Genomic DNA, 21,213 nt, shown 5'->3' with positions numbered 1-21,213 from the left:
TGAATTCCTCATTGTTGAACTGTGTTCCATTATCGGTAACCAGGATACGGGAAATTCCATAACGGCACATGATGTTTTCCCACAGGAATTGTGCAACCTGCTTAGTTGTGATTTTGGCCAAAGGCTTGGCTTCAATCTACTTACTAAAATAATCAATGGCTACAATCAGGAACTTTCTTTGTGCCGTGACCAGAGGGAAAGGTCCAAGTATATCCATTCCCCACATGGCAAAGGGGATGGGAGAGTTAATAGAAGTCAACATCTCGGGGGGTTGTCGAACGAGAGGTGCATGTTTCTGACAACGATCACAATCTTTGACATCGGCCATCATCTCTGGCCAATGGAAGCGGGTTATCTTATGAGCTAGTGCTCTACCCCCAAGTGTTGCCCACAAATACCTTCATGTACTTCTTCAAGAGTCAAGCGTGCTTCGTCGGGCCTAAGACATCTTAAATAGGGAACTACATAAGATCTTTTATACAAAATCTCATCTATCACGGAGTATCTCAGTGCTCAAACAGCCAACTAGTTTGAATATGGGCCTTAATGGGATCTATCAATGATGTCCCCAGCCCTATAGGAGCTACGAGCTTGACATCAATGCTTCGTGTCTTCAAAACGCGGAAATATACGCTTCCTGAACTTTCCTCTATCTCGGACGAAGCAAACTTCGACAATGCATCTGCCTTAGCATTTTCCTCCCTTGGGATGTGTTCAACATGGCACTCATCGAATTGAGTCATCACAGCTCTTACTAGGCGGGCATACTTAGCCATCGTATCATCTCTTGCCTCAAACTCTCCCTTCACCTGGGATATGACCAACTTCGAGTCTCCACAGACCTTCAAGTTCTTGACTCTCAGTGTCCCTGCTAGGCCGAGGCCAACTATCAGAACTTCATATTCTGCCTCATTGTTTGTGGTTGGAAAGTCTAACTTCATAGCATATTCAATTAAGAACCCATTGGGGCTTTGTAAAACCAAACATGCTCCACTTGAATTTGTATTCGATGCTCCATCAAAATAGAGGACCCAATATTCCTTTTCCTTAACTTCCTTCTATTTGTCTCCTTTATCACCTTCTGTGTTTGGAGATATAGTATCTTCCTGCCCCCCGACTTCTTGGTTGGGTATGGTACATTCCACCACGAAGTCAGCCAATGTCTGGGCTTTTATTGCCGTTCGTGGCTTATGTTTGATGTCGAATTCTCTCAGCTCTATTGCCCACTTAATCAGCCTCCCACTAGCCTTGGGACTATGAATAATATTTCTCAAGGGCTGATTTGTTAGTACTTCAATCTTACGAGCCTGAAAGTAAGGACGCAACTTTCTTGAAGTCATTACCAAGGCTAAAGCAAACTTCTCAATAGTTGAGTAATTCAACTCAGCTCCATGCAGAATTTTGCTAACATAATATACGGATTTCTGGATTTTAAGTTCCTCCTTAACCAATACAGCGCTCAAAGCATTCTCTGAAACGGCCAAGTACAAGTCTAAAACTTCATTCAGAACTGGCTTGTCAACAACGGGGCCTGGGCCATATATTTCTTTAATTCCTCGAATGTCTTCTGGCTTTCTTCACTCCATACAAAATCCTTAACCTTCTTTAAGGACTTGAAGAACGACAAGCACTTGTCCCCAGACTTTGAGATGAATCGCCCCAATGCAGCAACCCTTCCAGTGAGATTTTGAACATCTTTGATAGTTTTTGGTGGCCCCGTGTCCAGGATTGCCTCTATTTTATCGGGATTGGCCTCGATATCTCTCTTGGAGACCATCAATCCTAAAAACTTTCCAGATCCTACTCCGAAAGCACACTTTGTAGGATTTAACATCATCTTGTGGTATCTCATGACCTCAAAAGCTTCCCTCAAATGGGTTATATGATCAGTCTTTACTAGACTCTTGATTAACATGTCATCGACATAAACTTCCATGGTCTTGCCAATAAGATCCTTAAAAATCTTATTTACCAACCTTTGATAGGTGGCTCCTGCATTCTTTGATAGGTGGCTCCTGCATTCTTGAGACCAAATGCCATAACAAGATAACAATAAACAGTGATGAATGATACCTTTGGGAAGTCATCCTTGTGCATCTTGATCTGATTGTATCCACTGAATCCATCCATGAAGCTCAGCAACTCATGACCAACAGTAGCATCTATCAATGTATCTATCCTTGGCAACGGGAAACAGTCCTTAGGGCATGCGTCATTCAGATCAGTGAAGTCCACACAAATCCTCCATTTTCCATTGGCCTTCTTTATCATCACAAGGTTTGCTAACCATTCTGGAAACTGTATCTCCTCGATGAACCAGGCTCTAAGAGCTTCTCCACTTCCTGTTTTATAACTTCTTGCCTCTCTGGAGCAAAATTTCTTTTCTTTTGCTTCACTGTCTTCCGATTAGGATCCACATTCAGCTTGTGAGTAATCAGTTCCGGGTCTATGCCTGGCATATCAGCTGCTGACCATGCAAACACATCACTATTTTTTTGTAAAAATTTCACCAACTTCCCTCTAAGGGGCTCCTCTAGTGTGGCTCCAATGAAAGTCACCTTCTCAGGATCCTCGGGGGCTAAAGGAACCGAAACCAAGTCTTCTGCTGGCTTCCCTCTTTTCTCATCATTCTCTCGGATATCCAGATCTTCAATAGGCAGAACATGCCCCCCAACTCCATCTGCCCTCAGTGAGGCCACATAACAACTTCTAGCCATTTTTTGATCTCCTTTTTCTTCTCCAATCTCATTTCGGGTGGGAAACTTCATGACTGAATGGTAGGAAGAAGGGACTGCCTTGAAGGCATGTATCCCCGTTCTTCTCATGATAGCGTTGTAAGTTGAACTAGCCTTCACCACCACAAAGTCCAACATCTGTGTTGCTTGCCTTGGTTCCTGACCTATAATTGTTAGTAACTTGATTATCCCTTCCACGGGGCACTCTACTCCCGCAAATCCATATATCGACATGTCGGTTGGGGTCAATTGGGAATCATTATAACCCATCCTTAAATATGTGTCATGGAGCAAGATATCCACGGAAGCACCATTATCTACAAGGACCCTCTTCACCGGGTTGTTCCTTATTATTGGTGTTATGACCAGCAGGTCGTCATGAGGAAATTTCACTCCCTCTAAGTCAGAATCATCAAATGCCATTGTTACTCCTGTCCTGCTCCACTTTGGGGCTTCCCCAACAATATGTATAACCTCTCTGGTATACGCTTTCCTGGAGTTCCTGGATAACCCGGCAGCAGTTGGTCCTCCAAATATTGTGTTTCACAGGCCCTCGGGGTCGCGGTCCTCCAAAGATTGTATTTATAACCGGTCCCCTAGGTTGGGGATTCCGCCCCTAATCGTCTTTGTCCCTCCTACGATCTTCAAAGTTCTTTCTCCTATTGTTATTCCTATATCTTCCTTCCCCAGTGTACTTGTTCAATCTTCCTTTCCGAATGAGGAATTCTATTTCATCTTTCAGTTGCCTACACTCATCGGTGTCATGACCAACATCTTTGTGAAATCTACAATATTTGCTCTTGTCTAACTTGGCAGGATCAACCTTCAAGGGTTTAAGCCAACGAATATCTTGATCTTTCTCGATTTCCATCAAGATCTGGCTTCTAGGAGCATTCAGCTTAGCGTATTCAGTGAACTTTTGCCCAGGTCCTCCCTTCTTTGGGGTTGAATCAGGATTTCGCTCGGTTCTGGGATACTTGTCCTTAGCAATATATTCCAGATCAGTTTTTCGCTTCTTGCCTCCAATGGGCTCATTACTTACTACTGTCTTCCTCATGCTCTCCTCCACTTTGATGTACTTCCCGGCCCTATCTTGGAACTGTAACATGCTTTCAAGGGGGTGCTTGGCCAAGGACATCTTGAAGAATTCATCCCTAGTTCCCTGTTGCAGCGCTATCATGGCTACCTTGTCATCAAGGTCCGGGACTTTTAAAGCTTCCTTTGTGAAACGATTCAGGTAGTCTCTCAAGGATTCCTTCGCTCTCTGCACAATGCTCATAAGGGATGCTGAACTTTTCTCATGCACTCTCCCGCTAATGAACTGCTTAATAAAAACCTAACTTCATTCTCTGAAGGACCCAATAGAGTTCGGGGGCAAACGACTATACCATCTTTGAGCCATAGCCGATAGGGTTTGAGAAAAGGCCCGACACTTAATAGCGTCATTCACGGGCTGCAACAACAGTGCATTAGAAAATGTTCTGACATGATTAGCGGGATCTCCCGTGCCATCATAAGCTTTGATAGTGGGCATCATGAACTTCCTTAAGATATGGGCATTCATTATCTCTTCAGTGAATGGTGGAGTAGGATCATCAGGATCTCCAAGGGGAAGAAGATTATTTGGATAAGCTTTTGGGGCTATAGCCCTTCTTTGAGAGGGAAAATCCAGGTCTATGATTGGAGGAGGATTTCTCCTCCTAGGTGGTAGTGGGAGTCTGGGAGCCTGGTGCGCCTCCAAGTCGCGCTTCAGCCTTTGAATCTTAGCCTCGTGAGCCTTGATTCTCTCCTGCACTTCTTGGGGATTCACCCCTCGGGTGCTCCTAGGACGTTGGTTACCATCAGCCATCGGCTTTTTGCCAACACGTCTCCTTCTTGGGGCCACTTCATCATCTGAAGATTCGGAGTCTCTCTCAGTGTAAGGACCAGAAAATTCCTGATCCTCCGGGACAGGAGCCAAACCTTGTATGTAGGGGGGTGTTCGCCCCCGTGCTTCACTTCGTCCAGCATGTCCACTTCCTCCAACCTCGGGGTAAAGGGGCATCCCATAAGGGGGGTTAGTGGTCACAATAGTTGAATACTCATACCCAACGGGTCGAGAATTCACAAGTGTATGTAGCTGTTGAAGTTGGGGATTCGTCCCTTGAGGAGCCGAGGGAATCGTCCCTTGAGGTTGAGGTTGAGGTTGAGGTTCAGGTTCAGTTGTCCCTACCTGGGCTCCTCCTTGGGTGGCGGCATAGGTTGAATGCGGAGGTACCTCCACGGTTGACGAAATCGTTTGAGTTGTCCCCGCTGGTGATCCTCCTTCAAGGGCGCTGCTTCCTCTCCGTGTTCTCGCCACAGTGGTTGTTGTGCCTTCCCACGGGAGTTTCGAGGCTCGATTTGACTGCTCTTGTGTTTCGTGACTCAATCTGCCTTAACAAGATGCCTACGTAACTTGTTGATTGCCAAGGATCAAGTCAAAAACGTAATTCTGATATGTGGGGTAAGACCCCTTATATAGATGTTGGGAGTCCTTGAACTGGACTTAGGTTAGGAGACTTGGTGGGCAAGTCTCAGAATTAGAATAGACTTTGGAGTCCTAGGAAGTGGGAAGCTGATTCCTTATCCCACGAGGTTCCTTGGAGGTCAATCCACAATGATTTATTTCCCCACTAGGACTCATCTTGTCAACTGACTTATCCATTATTAATTAATTACGAAATTAATTAATATTCAGGGTTTTGAGCCCTCTCAAATGGGCCTACTTTCAGCCCAATTCTGATGCAACATTAATTACATACTCAGGCCTTATTTTATTCCCTATCAAGAGGTTAAAAGGAAGTTTGGTGTATAGTCTCCCTACAAATATGTAATCGATTATGCGGAGACAAGGTGTAAGGAACTTGCATTGCAGCAAAAAATTGTCATTTGGATTAATCAGAATGGTTGGTCTCCCTTGAGAATGTATATACATATATATAAAATAGTGACAACTAAACAATTGTGGAGTAGATTCAAGTTACACTGAAACATAAATACTGGTTGAATTGCAAGAAAATGTATACAGGCTTTCCGAACCTTGCAAAGATAATGCATCAATGTCATCTTGTTGTTAGTAGAACGTGTGTCAGTGAGTTTTAGAAGACTGTCCAACTTGAATCCAACTGCAGAACCTGCGCAATTCGAGATTTCATGAAACCTTAGTCCAAGTAATATGCCAAAGACCCTTCATACATCCACTGGTAACAAAGATCAATATATCTTTCAAGACATTTCAAAAATATTATCTCAACTGAATGCAACTCCTATGTGATGTTTCTACTTGGCGTATTTAAAACTTTTAGATTTATTATTGTTGTCCAGATTGATTGTGATTGCTTATTCACTTACCCCATGGGTTGCGATTTATCAAAGGTTTCGAGCATCCTAGTTTTATTTTTAAATTTATTTTTGTACCTGATTCAAATATTCAAGTCATGTGATTATCTTGCATTAAAATCAATCTAGAAGTCCAAGCAACCCTCCAAAAAGAGTTTCAAATTGCATTAATAGCAGTTTGAAATATTTTTAAAATTAAAGGGATAGGTACATGTGAATTGTGAACTGCTCATCTTATTAATATACCATTTGCATTGGCCAAATTCTCCATCTGTTAGTTTCAGATATAAACAAAATATGATAATTGATAATCTGCAAAAATTGAATGGTACGAAACAAGTATAGCTACATATCAAGCTTTTGTCAAAAGTTCCATTTGGCTCTCTATGATGCAGCTTGCTCTAATGTCATCTTCATGGTGCATTTACTCTCCTGAAAGTGTTCTAATTTAACAGAACTCTAGAAAACAATGCTGCATCCCAGTTCTAAGTAAATACCATTTTAATTTCCAATAAATCCACACAATTTGCACACCAAGGAGAGAAACATTGAAGGTTAATTTTGTGAGCAATAAAATAAGGTGTATATTACTGCATTTCTTTTTATGATTTGTTGCAAGTATGAGTTGTTCTTTGTATAGTAGTATCAAAGTTTAAGATGAAATTGTATTATTATATCTTTCACAAACTTGAATTTTGTTGACAAGTCTTTAGACCGCAAATCACTTTATAGAGGATGATTAATTATAACATGTGTCTGTTACAGTAAAAACAATTAATAAATAGGTAACTAAAACATTTAATAAGAGATAGGAAATGAAACAGCTTAGATTAAAACAGCTGAAAACTAGGACCTGTAGAGAAATTGTACAACTGATTTCTTACCCCTTGCCGTTCCTTGGTTCAGGGTATTTCCTACAAATAATATTTTACTCATAATTTCCCTCAGCTTGCGGGAGTTCCGAACCTGCAGATATTAAAAGTTTGATCAGGTGCATATAAACTGATCAGGTGGATATAAAGATCAAGCAAAATTACTAAGCCATAACTAATACTTAATTTACAAAGACAAACTCTAATATCACTCATAGATTTTAAGCTCCCATATGCATTAATAAGATGCTTAATTGATTTCCAGATTCTAACCTCTTCACATACAACAATAACAACATTCAAACTGTACTTGAAATCTGAAATCTGAAAATAAAAACAAACATTTATCAGACCAATTATTCACAATTAGAAATAAAGTAAAGAATTTCCAAAGTTGACATCAGTATCACCATACCTGGGAATTAAACTGAATCTCGAAAAGAAAAACCTTTAATTTAGACTCCACCCGCGGGACCCTCATCAACTCCATAAAAAACTGGAAAATGCAAGAAACATTACAAGGTAAACACTTGCAAGAATGAGATAATAAAGTTTAACTAATTGTACCTAAAAAACATTACAAATTATTGTAAGTATTGCTTCACTAGAAATGATAAAGACCAGTTTTCATCAAACTAAGTGTTAAGTTACCGGTTTTCATAAAACCTCCATGTGTTGGGAGGAGGATATTATAGTATCTTTCATTATATCTTAACATTCTTCCTCACTTAAAAGCTCAATTTTCAGTTGTAGAGTGGATCATTAGGTGCCATTCTTTTGGGGGAATTTTCCCCTAGTGTCCAAATTAAATTATGAGAAATAATAGGAGTGGAAGTACCTCGAGAACTCTCCAACATACCATGTGAAAAATAATTGCATAAAAAAATAGCTTGATACTCCGTCTGAATTTTTAATATTCTTGATTATAATGTACAAGTGGTCTCAGAAATATTCTGGACAGACAACTATCCCAAAAGTTGATAAACTAGGCATCAAATAAGTACTAAATCTGGAAGTGATTACATACGGACCGTAATCAATTTCCTAACAGGAAAGGATTACCTAAATTAGTTCTTTACTGCCTCACAGATCTTCAATAACAACATAATTATTAATTACTGCATCAACTAAGAGCTAATGTCTCTGAGCGCGATGAGATAGCTCAAGTGGTTAAGGCCTTATCTCTTGTCGTTTCAGGTTCTAGGTTCAATTCTCGCTCACCCCCGAGATTTGTTAGAACAGATACTCAATTGTAAGGCATATAAGCCAAATTAGTCAAAAAAAAAAAAACTAATGTCTCTGATAGGTAAGGGTCCTTTATCCAATAAAGGAAACAACATCTAATGTTGCAATCAGAAAATAACCGGATATATATATATATATGAACATGGTAAAAAAACGTAAAAGTATATTTTTCTTTACACTCGACCTGTTCACACCTTCCCAACTTTTCCTTGTCGCCATTGTAACTCTGCAGTGTGACAAAAAAACAATAAATACAATGAAAAAAATAGATGATCACACAACATTCTGTATCCTTCATTTGCAATAGCACTTTTTTCTGAAAAAAGTACATTACACAAAATATATATGTTCAATAAAAAAACACAAGTGGTAAATTAAGTAAGGACTTCACGTTTAGAAGTTCAATCTCTTCTTTTGTTGGACAGAATTTTATAAGAATTTCAACTTGATCAGCATCCAAAATGGTTTCATCCATTGCTAGAATTGCATCCTGTAAAAGTGGGGCATATTTGATACCAGTTAATTTCACTTGAAAGGAGAAACCAACACAATAGATATGCATGCATTTAACAGTCAAAATTTGGTTTCATTTCAATATTTCATCAAATCGCAAAAGAAGTGGCACCTTATTACGCAGAAGGAATTCAAGAAAATAGATTCAGAAAAGAGTAGATTTCATATTTATCAAATATATTAATGAAGATATTTATCAATCCTACACAGTACCTGGATATAGGATGGCCGTAAATATCGATATGCATGAACTAGAAGTTCAGATTCTTATAAATATGTGTAATATAAAGTGTTGTTGCTACTTTTATAGGGCCTAGTACTAAAAGTTGAGAAACAAAGCCCAAGTACCGACCAACTACCAAACTTTTAACTTTTTGGCTTTTAGAACATAGTGTGTGTGTATTCATATAAATATGCTTGTTTCCTGCATTATATATAATATAAAAAAATGCATATTTAATATCCATATTAACCCTGTTTTTCCATGATTTTCTTTTACTACTCTCATCCAAAAAAAATCAGCAACCTACAATCACTAGCAAATAGTTGACAGCTCATATGGTATTGGGCAAAGCATAAGTATGTATACATAGAGTAACTCACCGTCATGTCTGGAAGTGCCATTTTAATCTTTGTGAGCATGATTTCAGTGTTATAAGCCCTCCTATGCTCAATCTATAGTGTAACACAAGAACTTGGATTAGGAAAGCAGAACACCATAGAATTAAAAAAAAATCTACCTTTTCTTGTATGTCAGTCTTTTTAACAATAATTTTGGATGTAATGCAAGTACATACAAATATAATCTTAAAATAATACAAGATTGCTCAATTTGAATGTAAGTTTTTGGTCCTTTGACTACCATAGCCACAACCATATATAAAACCTACATGCTAATATGAATTTGCTGACTCATTTCGGAATACTAGTTTTTGTCTAGACACTAAAAGCTGCAAGATTTTTCACAATTATATTTGCAGCTTAGTAATATCAAAAATTGAATATTTAAGACTAAACAACCATTAGTATGTATCAAAAGTTCACAACGAAATAATAGTTTGTTATTTCACCTTCGAGTGGCTATACATAGACGAGTATGCCAAAAAAACACAATACATGTACTCAAAAGTGAGTGTAGGTCATTACTCTGAAGGTGAAGAGACCAAGCTGCTACATCAAACATCATCTGGTTACAGAATAATTACCGTTTCATGTTACATCACGACCTTGGAATTTCAAGAAAAATCTTGGCGGGGAATGACTAACTGCTTCGTAACAATATCCGTATGACCATTTTTAAAATTAATAGGCCAAAAGAGTATTTCTTGGTCTTAAATGATATTCACGCGACATTAGCTCTTCTATCATGAAAAACCATCCCTAGGAGTTTTCTTGGTCCAGGTAGTTCCCTGCTGTTCGTGTTCCCTTATATTTTGTGCCTTGACGTTCTTATTTACTTGAAGAAATGTTTTTAATGCAAGAACAGTATTTAGTAGCGGTTTCAATTGTATTTTTCTAGTTCCCCTTTATAATTTTCACTAAGGAGAGTCATGATACTTCTACCATAAATGCAAGGATTCCTACGAAGGTTACACAGAAAATAGAAGCAAAAAAAATACTCATGCTAATGAATGAGCACATGTAATTCAGCAGGAAACATCAAGTTATCAGAGTATAAGCATCAAACATAACAGTTTAATATCGATAAAGAAATCATAGTTTTGACATACACATTAAAACAAAGCAAGTACACAACCATTACCAGCTGAATTGTTTCAGCTTTTGGAGCAGACTTCTGTCCATCAGATTTTATATCTTTGTTTGGCTTAGGGACTGCAGCTGAGAAAAGGGTCTCAATTTCGGAAACATCAAATTCTCGTTCACTAGAATAAGCCATAAAATACATCAGTAATTGAAGTATTAGAGGAAAGGCGATAACCTAAATTCCACAAACTAATGCTTTAGGGCCCAAAATACCACAATTAGGCACTCTGCGCATTCTAACAACATTTGTAGGAAAGCGTAGTCTACTTTATTAGGTCACACATCTTTGAAATAAGTAACCTGCCAACTTAATAAGTGTATACAAATGTAGAGTATCTGTTATGGTTGGTAGTATCTTGAGCCCGAACCTTTACTTGTGCTAATTGGGTAACTATTAATTTTAGCGCAAATTCTCTTAAAATACAAGTCACGGGCAAGAAGTATATTAATTAAAGTAAATGCCCTGGATCATATAAAAATAGATGAGTCGTAAATTTTAAATTTAAACGTACCTAAACACTGATTAAATGAGAATGAAAACACTTACTATATGTGAGTTAAATGAAGATAATAAACACTGGATAAATAGAAATTACTTTTGAGGGTCTTCGTGCTTTTGTATTTCTTCCCATAAGCTCCCATGCAATGCTCTAGTTACCTTGCTCCAATGAAGCGGCTTTAAGTTACTCTTTCGAGGTCCCAAATGTTTCCACCTCTGTAGGCCTCTATTAAGGGCTGGATTATTATTTGGTGGTCCAGGTCCAGGGCCAGGGCCAGAAGGTGGAGGAGGGGCAGGGCCAGCGCCAGGAGGTGGAGGGGGTGCAGGGCCAGCGCTAGGAGGTGGAGGGGGTGTAGGGCCAGCGCCAGGAGGTGGAGGAGGGGCAGGAGGTGGAGGACGGGCAGGGGCAGGAGGTGGAGGAGGGGCACTAGGAGGTGGAGGGGCAGGAGGTGGAGGTGGAGGTTGAGGAGGGGAAGTCTTATTTGGAGGAGGCGCATTACCAACAACTCCAGAAGGTGCAGGTGGTGCTAGTGGAGGTGGTGGAGATTTTGTCTTACCACAACTAGGACTATGTGGCTGTGGAGGTTGTGACTGATTAGGTGGAGGTGGTGGCGCGGATGGAACTGATGGAGTGGGAGAAGGAGTGGGAGAACGAGTAGGAGAGCGAAATGGTTTTAGATTATTCTTTCGGTATCCTGACTGTCTTCTTCCATGCAGGCGTCGAAAGCGAGATCCTGAAGGTGGAGGAGGTCTCAGGGCAACACTAGGAGGTGGTGGAGGGGCAGGGCCAGGAGATGGCTGAGGGGCAGGTCCAGGAGGTGGAGGTCCAAGGCCAGCACCAGGTGGAGGAGGGGTGACACCAGGAGAAGGTGCAGGCTTTTCAGGCTCAGGAGGTGAAGGGGTTTTGGGAACATTGACTACAGGATTAAGAGGCTGTGGTGGAAATCTGGGCTCCTTAAATCTAGGAGAAGTTGGTTTTGGAGGTTGTGAAGGCAAGATGAAGGTTGATAGATGAGGTGGTGGTGGTGGTGGTGGTGGTGGTGGTGGTGGTGGTGGCGGAACCGGAACCGAGTGAGTGGGAGAATGAGCTGCAGAACTAGGATGTGAAATCGAGGGTCTTAATGCATCCCGGGTCAATGGACTGGAAGAAGCATATGTGGGAAGTGGTGGTGGAGCCACAGGATCCGCAGGTGGAAGAGGTCGAGGGGGGGCTCTTGATGACGGAGATGGGGGTGGAGCCACATTATGCGAAAAATCTAATAATGGCGGGCAAGATGTATTTTTTCTATGTATATTGTTTTTACACGTCAGTTTGGAAATTGTGCAAAACAGAGTTTGTGAGTCACCTTTAAAGTGAGTATCCATTGCATGGCCTAGCACAGGAGGTGCACTGTTATATCTTGATCGGAGATTTGGAACATGCAATGAATTAGCATAATCACCTATGTTGGAAGGAATCCTTGATGATAACTTGTCAGCTTTTTCCTGTTGTAAAGAACCACCTTGAGAATCTTGTTTTCTATTTGTTTTAGTGGAATTAGATGAATCTGTTACTGATTTGGATCGAAACGTTTCTTGTCGGTTAGTAGTGAGTGAAACAGACTTCTGAATTTGTTTATATACATTAGCATCTAACCTCTTCTGTGAATTTTGCCTTTCTAATCTCTCCATGTGATCTAATTTCCTTTCTTGTTCTTTTTCTGTCTCAGACATGACAGACACGTCAACAATCTCAGTCTCTGTGTCTGTAGTACAGGGTATACCACTATCATGTGCAGTAACGCACAGCTCTCCAGCTCTTTTGCCCAAAAATAAAGGTATCAGTTCATGGAAATAATCAGAATCGTCTATATCATCCTGCTCATGATTTTCATCTTCTGATGCACACTCTTGAAACGCACAAGGCTCTAAATCCTCCTTCCAGACCACTTCATCTGATTGAAACGTTTCTCGTCGGTTAGTAGTGAGTAAAACAGACTTCTGAATTTGTTTATATACATTAGCATTCAACCTCTTCTGTGAATTTTGCCTTTCTAATCTCTCCATGTGATCTGATTTCCTTTCTTGTTCTTTTTCTGTCTCTGACATGCCAGACACATCAACAATCTCAGTCTCTGTGTCTGTAGTACAGGGTATACCACTATCATGTGCAGTAATGCACATCTCTCCAGCTCGTTTTCCTAGAAATAAAGGTATCAGTTCATGGAAATAATCAGAATCATCTATATCATCCTGCTTGTGATTTTCATCTTCTGATGCACAGTCTTGAAATGCATAAGACTCTAAATCCTCCTTCCAGACCACTTCATCTGCTGTACTGTCTTCAAATTTATGATTATCTACCAAGTCTCCCTTTATATCTTGTGCATCAATTATATTACTAAAAATCTCTTCTACCTCAAAGAACTCATCAGGTGAAGAAGTCTCTGACTCAGTCCCGCTGGTAACTGGCACTTCTGTGTTTATACTAGATGGAGGAGCATCGGCATCCGAAAAGAGTACCTGATACAGATATGAGTATGCAATTAACTCATACAGCTATAAAAACAGGGACATTTCATTGAAGTAAAACAAGATTGTACCTTGGCAAAAAAGTCTTTTGAGAACTGGACCTTGACATCCCACAGAACGTCAATTTCATCTCGCTCCAGCATCAGTACATTTAACCGAATGAATGCAGTGTGGAACATGGCTCTGAACATCATTTCTTCCCGTTTTAAATCTTCTCCTAAGTGAACACACTCAAGAATAACATCCCCTTGAACCCTGATATGAAAATCTACTTTCACTAACTGGCACTCTTCCTGTCTGTATAGGCGAGCATCTTCCTCGGTCTTCAGAGTGGAAAATAAAAGCTTATATGACTTATTGGATGGTGCTGAAAAAGGGACCTGCCCATAAACACGGACGACTGGTCTGCAACCTTTTCCACCATCAAACAAAGGGAGGACTCTAAATATGATACAATCCAGGGCAAGAGGTGCATCCACAGGCGACCAATCCAGACCCAATCTTCTACGCGATATATACTCAAGATACCTGAGCTGAGATGGCTGTGGATTTAAAGGAGATAAAAGATAAAGAAGTTCAATTGGAGCTTGCTTATAAACCATTTCAAGAGTCTTCTGCTCACTATCGTGCTGTTTACGATATAAAAGAAGTCCTGCAAGCATAAAAGCAAGCACAGGCCAACTACCCATTTCACAGTGCATCAGTAACACATGTTGACCCCTCAATGACAACCAGCTTTCACTAAAATGCAAAATTTTATGGATACTCTCCAAGGGTAACAACGGACTTCCCTCAAATTCTTGAGGATACTCCATGATAGTCATACCATACTGAGACAGAAAATCTGAAACAAGGCTTCTCTTCTCACCTTGTTTAAAATTAAAAACCATGTAAGAAGCATCTTCATAGTAGTCTTGTAGCTCAGCTACAATGCTGCTCAAGTAAAGCTTATACTCATCTTCTTCCATAACGTTGCTCGAGAAACAACAGTCAAACACTACAAGCACATAACAGAAGAACTATGTAAATAATCATATGATTAATATACGAAAGAGTAAACCTAAATCTGATAGCAATTATTATATTAACAAGTACAATTTAAAGTTGTGGTGCCTGAGGAGCAGTGAGTTCCGATACAATTACTAACCTATACACACATATACACACCCACATATATGTTTGTTACGAGGTATTAGAGTTGGGATTGCCTATATTCCTTTCGGATATATGAATCATTAGTCTGTTTTGCAAAAGGTTACTAGGGATTATATGCTCCACGGAGTAGAATTGGTATGTTGACTCCTTTTACTCATTATGAGCAAAACAAACATGGGATCAAAGTATTTAAAGGCCTACATTTTGTGCCCTATTTCACCTAATAATTAGTTCCATCAGTTACTTGAATTAACATCACCAATCCTTAGATTAATCAAAATACATGATCTTAAACCCTAGAATAAAGTATGAAGTGAAAACAGTTGCATAATATTTGTGAAGAAAAAGAGAATCTAACAGGGAAATTTAAAATAGCAAATGACCAAATGATACACATACATTTTCACCTAATAACCAAATAATTGCTTGGTTTGATGGGCTCAAACACTAATCACATTAATTACGAAACAAGTGAGTGAACCTAAATTAATTAAAATAGAAACGAAGTAGAGTACTCCTAAAAAATAGAGGAGAGTGTAAATGTACCGTAGACCTTGTCGGAGATTTCGAGAAGCCTATCAGGAGGTTTCCGATAAAACAAACGTCTAAACAGCGCCATAATAAATAAATTATATAATGACTGGCTGGCGTTGTGATCGGATCCAAAACGCTGATTCTAACTCCAATTACCAATGTATCTGATATTAATACCATCAAATTCTTCGATCTACCAAAACAAATATATATATATATAATTCCTTCAAACTTTTATGTAATTCTTAATTAGGGCTTCTTGTTTTTACGAGATTATTATTGTATGACATTTAATTAGTCTATTATCATATGTGGCCATGATAACTGTGTTGTGTAATTACTGGTGAATGTGATCGGATATCAGAATATTCTTCGCCCCGAAGACAAAATTCCGGTCAGTAATTTGTGACGGGAAAACACAGAAGAAATACGGAGGTAAATAGTGCAAGTTGTTAGTTAGCTAGTGCCTGACCTGTCGCAGGGAAATGTACCAATATGTCACCGTCTCAATAAAATAAAAATGTTTAAAATATCGCTTTTAAAAATATGACCCAAAATGTGATTTCAAGACGAAATTATCGTGTATGACTTAGAAAATGGGACAAAATATTACACATTGTGTAGCATTTAGCCCCTTTTATTTTTATTTTAATTTTTTTTGAAAAATTGAACTTGCGTTAACATTCATCAGAGAAATTTTCATAGAAGGAAATCAGGAGCAGTATCAACCCACTCCACTGGATCTGTCATGGAATAAACAGCATGTGTTAATACATGGATCTGTCATGAAATAAGCAGCCTGTGCTAATACATGGGTCACTCGATTCGCAGATCTATTCTCGAACACAGCTAACATTTCTTGAAAGTGTTTTAAAATATCCTCACTCTTTAATAATAGTGTGAAAATTTGAATTGCATCTAGTTTTATGCACTGCATCTACTACTATCTTTGCATCCAACTCAAAAATACATTTCTAGTCCTCCATTCCTTCATCCATAACAGAGCTGCTCTGAAACTTCATGCCTCAGCCTCTCTCGGTGGCATCCCTCATCTGGCCCTCTCACTCCGAGCACGCACAAAACCACCACTGTCATCTCTAACGACACATCTGATTCCTATGAACTCTGAATGATCGCGACAAGCAGCGTCTACATTCACTTTGACCCATCCTTCTTGAGGTCTACGCCATTGTCTAATACTAGTATGTTGCTTCATTTGCTCTTTACCATCCTGATGTTCTTGACTTCTTCTCCATTCTTATAACAGTTGCAAGGTCATAGAATGCACTCCAAAAATTGACACAGTCTGCTTGTTCCACACCCACATATTGCGTCTGAACCAGATGCTCCATAAAAATAAACCAATGATAACTTGTTTCTCCCGATTATACCTACTGAATGCCCGAACCAACACTTGTAATACAGTTTCACTCTCATCGACAGGAATGATAGCTTGCAATCTCACCTCTTCCCACATTTCCTTAGCAAAAGTACACGTGAACAATGTATGAACCGGGGTTTCAGGCTACAAATGGCACCATGGGCACAGAAGGTATATGTTTACATGCTTTTTAATCAACTCTGACGCAGTAGGAAAGGCATTTTTACATGCCATCCACAGTAAGTTTACGACCTTACCAGGAAGTTTAAGTCCCCATACTTGCTTCCAAAACCCACCTTCAGTATTCGTATTTTCTCCTCTAATGCTTCTACAGCAGCTCTTGACAGAAAAAGCACTTTTGTCATCCAATGCCCAGTACCACGAGTCAGGCCTACTTCGACTTGGAATAGAAATCTGCTCAATCAATAATCTATCACGCTCATTGAATAAATCATTTAGAATATTCACATCCAATGATTTATGGTCGTCCCTCATCAGATTATGCATCACAATATCTTTTAATTCGTAATGAGGAGTAGTTGTAGGATAGCCATTCTCCCTACATGGTAACCAGGGAATATGCCACACTATAGTACTTTTACCATCAACAATCTTCCTTCGACAATATTGCTTAACGATATCTTGTGATGCCATAATACTTCGCCACATAAAGTTTGGGTTAGCACCCAATTTAGCCTCAAGAAAATCAGTATTCGCATAATAACGAGCTTTCATGAAATTTGACACCAGTGGATTAACATTATTAATCAAACGTCGGGCTTATTTTACTAAAAGGGCCACATTAAACTCTTGCAGCTTACGAAAACCCGAACCCCCTACCTCCTTGACATCACACAATGTACTCCACTTTATTCATCTAATTCCTTTATGCTCACCCGCACCACCCCACCAATACCCATTCATTTTTGTTTCAATCTTGTTACAGATTTCCACTAGTACCAGTAATAAGCTTATCCAAAAATTAGGGATGGACTGAGCTGCAGTTTGTAGCAACGTTACTTTACCAGCCATCGAGATATTTATGCATCTTCCACGTTTGTAGCTTCTGCTCCACTTTATCCACCAAGAACCCAAACATATCCATTTTATTAGCTCTAATCCTCATTTACATACCCAAATATTTACCCGGGTCTGATTTCGGCTGCACCTCCAATTCAGTACACACTTCAGAGCAAGCTTCATCTGTTGTATTGGTTAAAAACGTGACTGCAGACTTACTATAATTAATCATTTGCCCAGAGATAATAGCATACCTTTTCAATATACCTTTCATAGTCCGAGATTCCGTCTTTTTAGCTCTGAAAAATAAGTAGCAGTCGTCCGCGAATAACAAATGTGAAATTGTTGGGGAACCCCTAGCAATTCGACACCAATGAATTAACCCAACCTCCTCATTTCTTTGTAAAATAGAACTTAATCCTTTTGCACACATTATATACACATACGAAGAAAAGGGATCACCCTGTCTTAGTCCCCATTCAGGCGTAACATTGCCAAACACCACATGATTATGAATAAAACTGTAATTAACTGAATTAATGTAGTGCATCAGCCTATCGATCCATGTTTGGATAAACCCAAATCGTTGCATCATATTTCGAACAAAGGACCATTCCACTCTATCATAGGCTTTAGATATGTCAATTTTCAGCCCTGCAACTCCAACCTTACCCTGAGTTTTTCTCTTCATATAGTGATTTATTTCAAAAGCTATAAGTGCATTGTCCGTCAACAAACACCCTTCAATAAAAGCACTTTGATTTTCAAAAATTATCGATCCCAAAAACTTCTTCAATCTATTTGATAATACTTTGGACAAAATTCAAGCCAACACATTACACAATGAGATTGGTCTCAAATCTCTTATCACCTTAGGCTTCTTAACCTTGAAAATTAAACAGGCCAGCGCATCATTAACTCCTTCTGGTATTGTCCCAGTATTCATAAAAGAGCGACAAAAATCAACTACTTCTCTTTTAATAATATTCCAGAACGCTTGATAAAACGCAGGGTTAAACCCATCTGGGCCTGAGGCCTTGTCTTGGTGCAACGAGAAAACTGCGTTCTTAACTTCTTCATATGTAACGTCAGCCATTAGTTCGTCATTTGCAGTCCCCGAAACTTGATCAACTGATTCACCATCTGATAAGTCTCCATCCGTATTTGAGGCCCTGAATAAATTCGTAAAGTACTCCTTAATTACATTTTGGACACCTGCTTTTGTTTCTCGCCACTCGTCATTCACATCTTTTATTCGATCCAACTTATTATTTTGTCTCCTTGTTGTTGTGCAAGACATGCCTGTACTATAAAAAGACTAAGTCAAATTGGAAGCCCTAAGTAAGTTGTATGATAGTCTAAGTTTGCATTTTATATTATATCACTTAAGTCTGTAAAAATTAAATAGATTAGACTGGAGTATTTTTCTGTAAACAGTCTTAAGTGTAAGAATAAACTCTAGAAGAAGATCATGAAGATCATGCCTCAGAGAAAGTGTGAAGAAGCTTAGAGTTGAATAATCCTGTTTTGGGAAAAACATTCTAAGTCAAGAAATCTACAAGTCACAGATTGAGTGTTATAGAGAAGTCATTCAAGAACTCCAGAATGACTTATCGACAAGTCAAATTATCACTAGAGATCTCAAAGATATCGATAAGTCAAATTATCACTAGAGATCTCAGAGATATCGATAAGACAAAGTATCACTAGAGATCTCTGAGATATCTAAAAGTCATTTTTGTACTAGAGAACTTAAAGATATCGACAAGTCAAAATGAAGACATGAAGATTGGAGATATCGACAAGTCAATTCTATATGCAGAAATTTAGAGACCTCGATAAGCCAAATTCTCTTATAGAGAACTCAAAGACTTCGATAAGTCAAAATCAATTATAGAGTACTAAGAGATCTCGATAAGCCATTATACTTATCGGGATGTTGAGTTCTCTATATAACAAACTGGAGATATCGAGGTACAACTCAAAGTACAAAGTGCAGACCAGTTAAATATCCAAGATTATCAATAAACAAACAAATCAATCACTGATTTGAAAAGTCTACAAAAGCAGCTTGAAGAGTACAAGATCATAGGCCAAGATTAACTAACAAAGTAAAGTCACAAACATGCACGATTAGCAAAGATACACTAAGCTAGAAATATAAAGTTTTAGTTAACTTAGAATAGGGTTTAGTACATGCTATTGCATGCTGTGTAAAACCAGTGGTTATTGTTCTATAAAGTAAACATTGGATGCTTTATTTCAGTTGTAATAAATAGATCAAAAATTCTAGTAACTCTCAAGAGAGAAGCTGAGTTCTTAACATATCAAGAACCCAGAAATTTGTAGAAAAACACTAGCTTGATTTTTATATAAAATTAAGTGAGTTTTGAAAGATAGTGTGTTCATGTGCATGTTTTATTAATCCTGTTAAAGCATAATATCTCTACAAGACAAATTACTTTGTTTATCATTCATAACAGTTCAAAAAGCCATTAAAATTGTTTAAAACACATTCACCCCCCGTGTTCTATTCATTACCTAACAAGTAGTATCAAAGAAAAATCTGAAAGTAAACAGATTAATGATCTTGAAAGAATGAATACATAGAAGTTGAGCAGTATCAAAATCCCTACCTTTGACAAATCTAACTATACACTATGGAAAAAGGTTGTTGTTCATCAAGATGGCACATTTTTTATACATTTATATCCTCAAGAATGGGCCTTTCACCCCCATGGTAAGAGTTGAGGAATCTACAGATGAAGACATGGTCATTCCAGAATATTATGCTCCTAAAGATCCTTCAGAATATAATGAAACTGAAAAAGAGAAAGTCTATCTGGATAGTGGCTTGCAGTTGATCTTAATAGAGTCACTTGATAATGTAATGTACAATAACATTGTTAACTGTGACACATCCAAATAGATCTGGGAGAAGATAGAGATCTTATGTGAATGAACAGAGGGGGTATAGGTCAAAAGAAAGGAGGATTATGGTTTCTCAGTATGAAGGGTTTATGGCTAAACCAAAAGAAGGAATCACTGAAGTGTTTGAAAGGTTTAATAAATTGATAAATGACTTGCAGCTACATGATAAGTATTATGAAGCTGAGGAGGTTAACCTAAAGTTTCCGTTAGCTCTTCCTGATCATCTTGAATAGAAAATATCAGCCATTAGAGAAGGAAGAGATTTAAGCAGAATAACTTTGGAAGTTCTATATGGAATCTTGAAAACTTATGAACTTGAAATGCTACAGAGAAAGTCATTGAAAGTACACCATTATCATGTTGTTGATAATTCAAGTGCTTTGATTGTGAATGACAGAGAAGAAAGTGAAGATGAGTAAGATGATCACGTTTCAGTTATTCAAGCTATGGAACAAAAGAACAAAGGACCACAGAAACAAGTTGTATTGGAGCTAGAGGAAGATGAATATTATACCTTGGATGAGCTAGATGAAATGGATAAATCCATGGCTTACTTGGCTAGGAAATTCTCCAACATAAGGGTCAAGAAGCCAAGGTTTTTCAAAGGCAAGGGACAATCTTCCAACAGCAACAATTGAAAACCAAAAACTCGGTACAATTCAATTAGCAAAGGTGGCTACAAAATAAGATCTA

General features: G+C 38.7%; 2 protein-coding genes across 6 annotated transcripts in view; both read right to left on the bottom strand.

Annotated features, from left to right (window-relative positions):
- Positions 1 to 15,649, bottom strand: part of LOC141689404 (formin-like protein 18) — a 42,349-nt gene extending 26,700 nt beyond the window's left edge. For 3 of the 5 annotated variants that reach the window (XR_012562370.1, XM_074493684.1, XM_074493685.1), the window contains exons 1-11: positions 15,201 to 15,649; positions 13,571 to 14,496; positions 11,086 to 13,490; positions 10,488 to 10,608; positions 9,329 to 9,400; positions 8,604 to 8,702; positions 8,397 to 8,438; positions 7,383 to 7,463; positions 7,241 to 7,291; positions 6,980 to 7,061; positions 5,796 to 5,890 (exon numbers count right to left, since the gene is read on the bottom strand). Coding sequence is in view for 2 of the 5 variants with exons in the window: in XM_074493684.1 (XP_074349785.1) it covers positions 5,796 to 5,890; positions 6,980 to 7,061; positions 7,241 to 7,291; positions 7,383 to 7,463; positions 8,397 to 8,438; positions 8,604 to 8,702; positions 9,329 to 9,400; positions 10,488 to 10,608; positions 11,086 to 13,490; positions 13,571 to 14,496; positions 15,201 to 15,273 (4,047 nt within the window). In the remaining 3 variants the exon portion in view is untranslated. Of the gene's footprint in view, positions 1 to 5,795; positions 5,891 to 6,979; positions 7,062 to 7,240; positions 7,292 to 7,382; positions 7,464 to 8,396; positions 8,439 to 8,603; positions 8,703 to 9,328; positions 9,401 to 10,455; positions 10,609 to 11,085; positions 13,491 to 13,570; positions 14,497 to 15,200 lie in introns of those variants that run through there. The other 2 variants (XR_012562371.1, XR_012562372.1) reach the window with 2 other exon arrangements.
- A 587-nt stretch (positions 15,650 to 16,236) lies between these two features.
- Positions 16,237 to 17,601, bottom strand: LOC141690414 (uncharacterized). Its single transcript, XM_074495219.1, has 4 exons — positions 17,466 to 17,601; positions 16,822 to 17,297; positions 16,584 to 16,713; positions 16,237 to 16,445 (listed from the first exon to the last, which is right to left on the bottom strand). Exons 1-4 carry the CDS (start codon positions 17,599 to 17,601, stop codon positions 16,237 to 16,239), a joined length of 951 nt encoding a protein of 316 aa, XP_074351320.1.
- Positions 17,602 to 21,213: the final 3,612 nt, after the last annotated feature.

This window comes from Apium graveolens, chromosome 10, assembly GCF_009905375.1.
Source record: "Apium graveolens cultivar Ventura chromosome 10, ASM990537v1, whole genome shotgun sequence".
NCBI classification, from domain to species: Eukaryota; Viridiplantae; Streptophyta; class Magnoliopsida; order Apiales; family Apiaceae; genus Apium; species Apium graveolens.
The sequence above is the reverse complement of the archived record's forward strand: the minus strand, read 5'-3'. Positions and strand labels throughout refer to the sequence as shown.

What these genes read in the sequence shown, in the direction of transcription:
- LOC141690414 (XM_074495219.1), bottom strand. Translation starts at nt 17,601, where the DNA reads ATGGCTGGTAAAGTAACGTTGCTACAAACTGCAGCTCAGTCCATCCCT. An exon ending in GACTTAAACTTCCTGGTAAG is followed by an intron (nt 16,714 to 16,821) that starts GTCGTAAACTTA and finishes TGCCATTTGTAG; the next exon opens with CCTGAAACCCCGGTTCATAC. An exon ending in AGTGTTGGTTCGGGCATTCA is followed by an intron (nt 16,446 to 16,583) that starts GTAGGTATAATC and finishes AACTGTTATAAG; the next exon opens with AATGGAGAAGAAGTCAAGAA.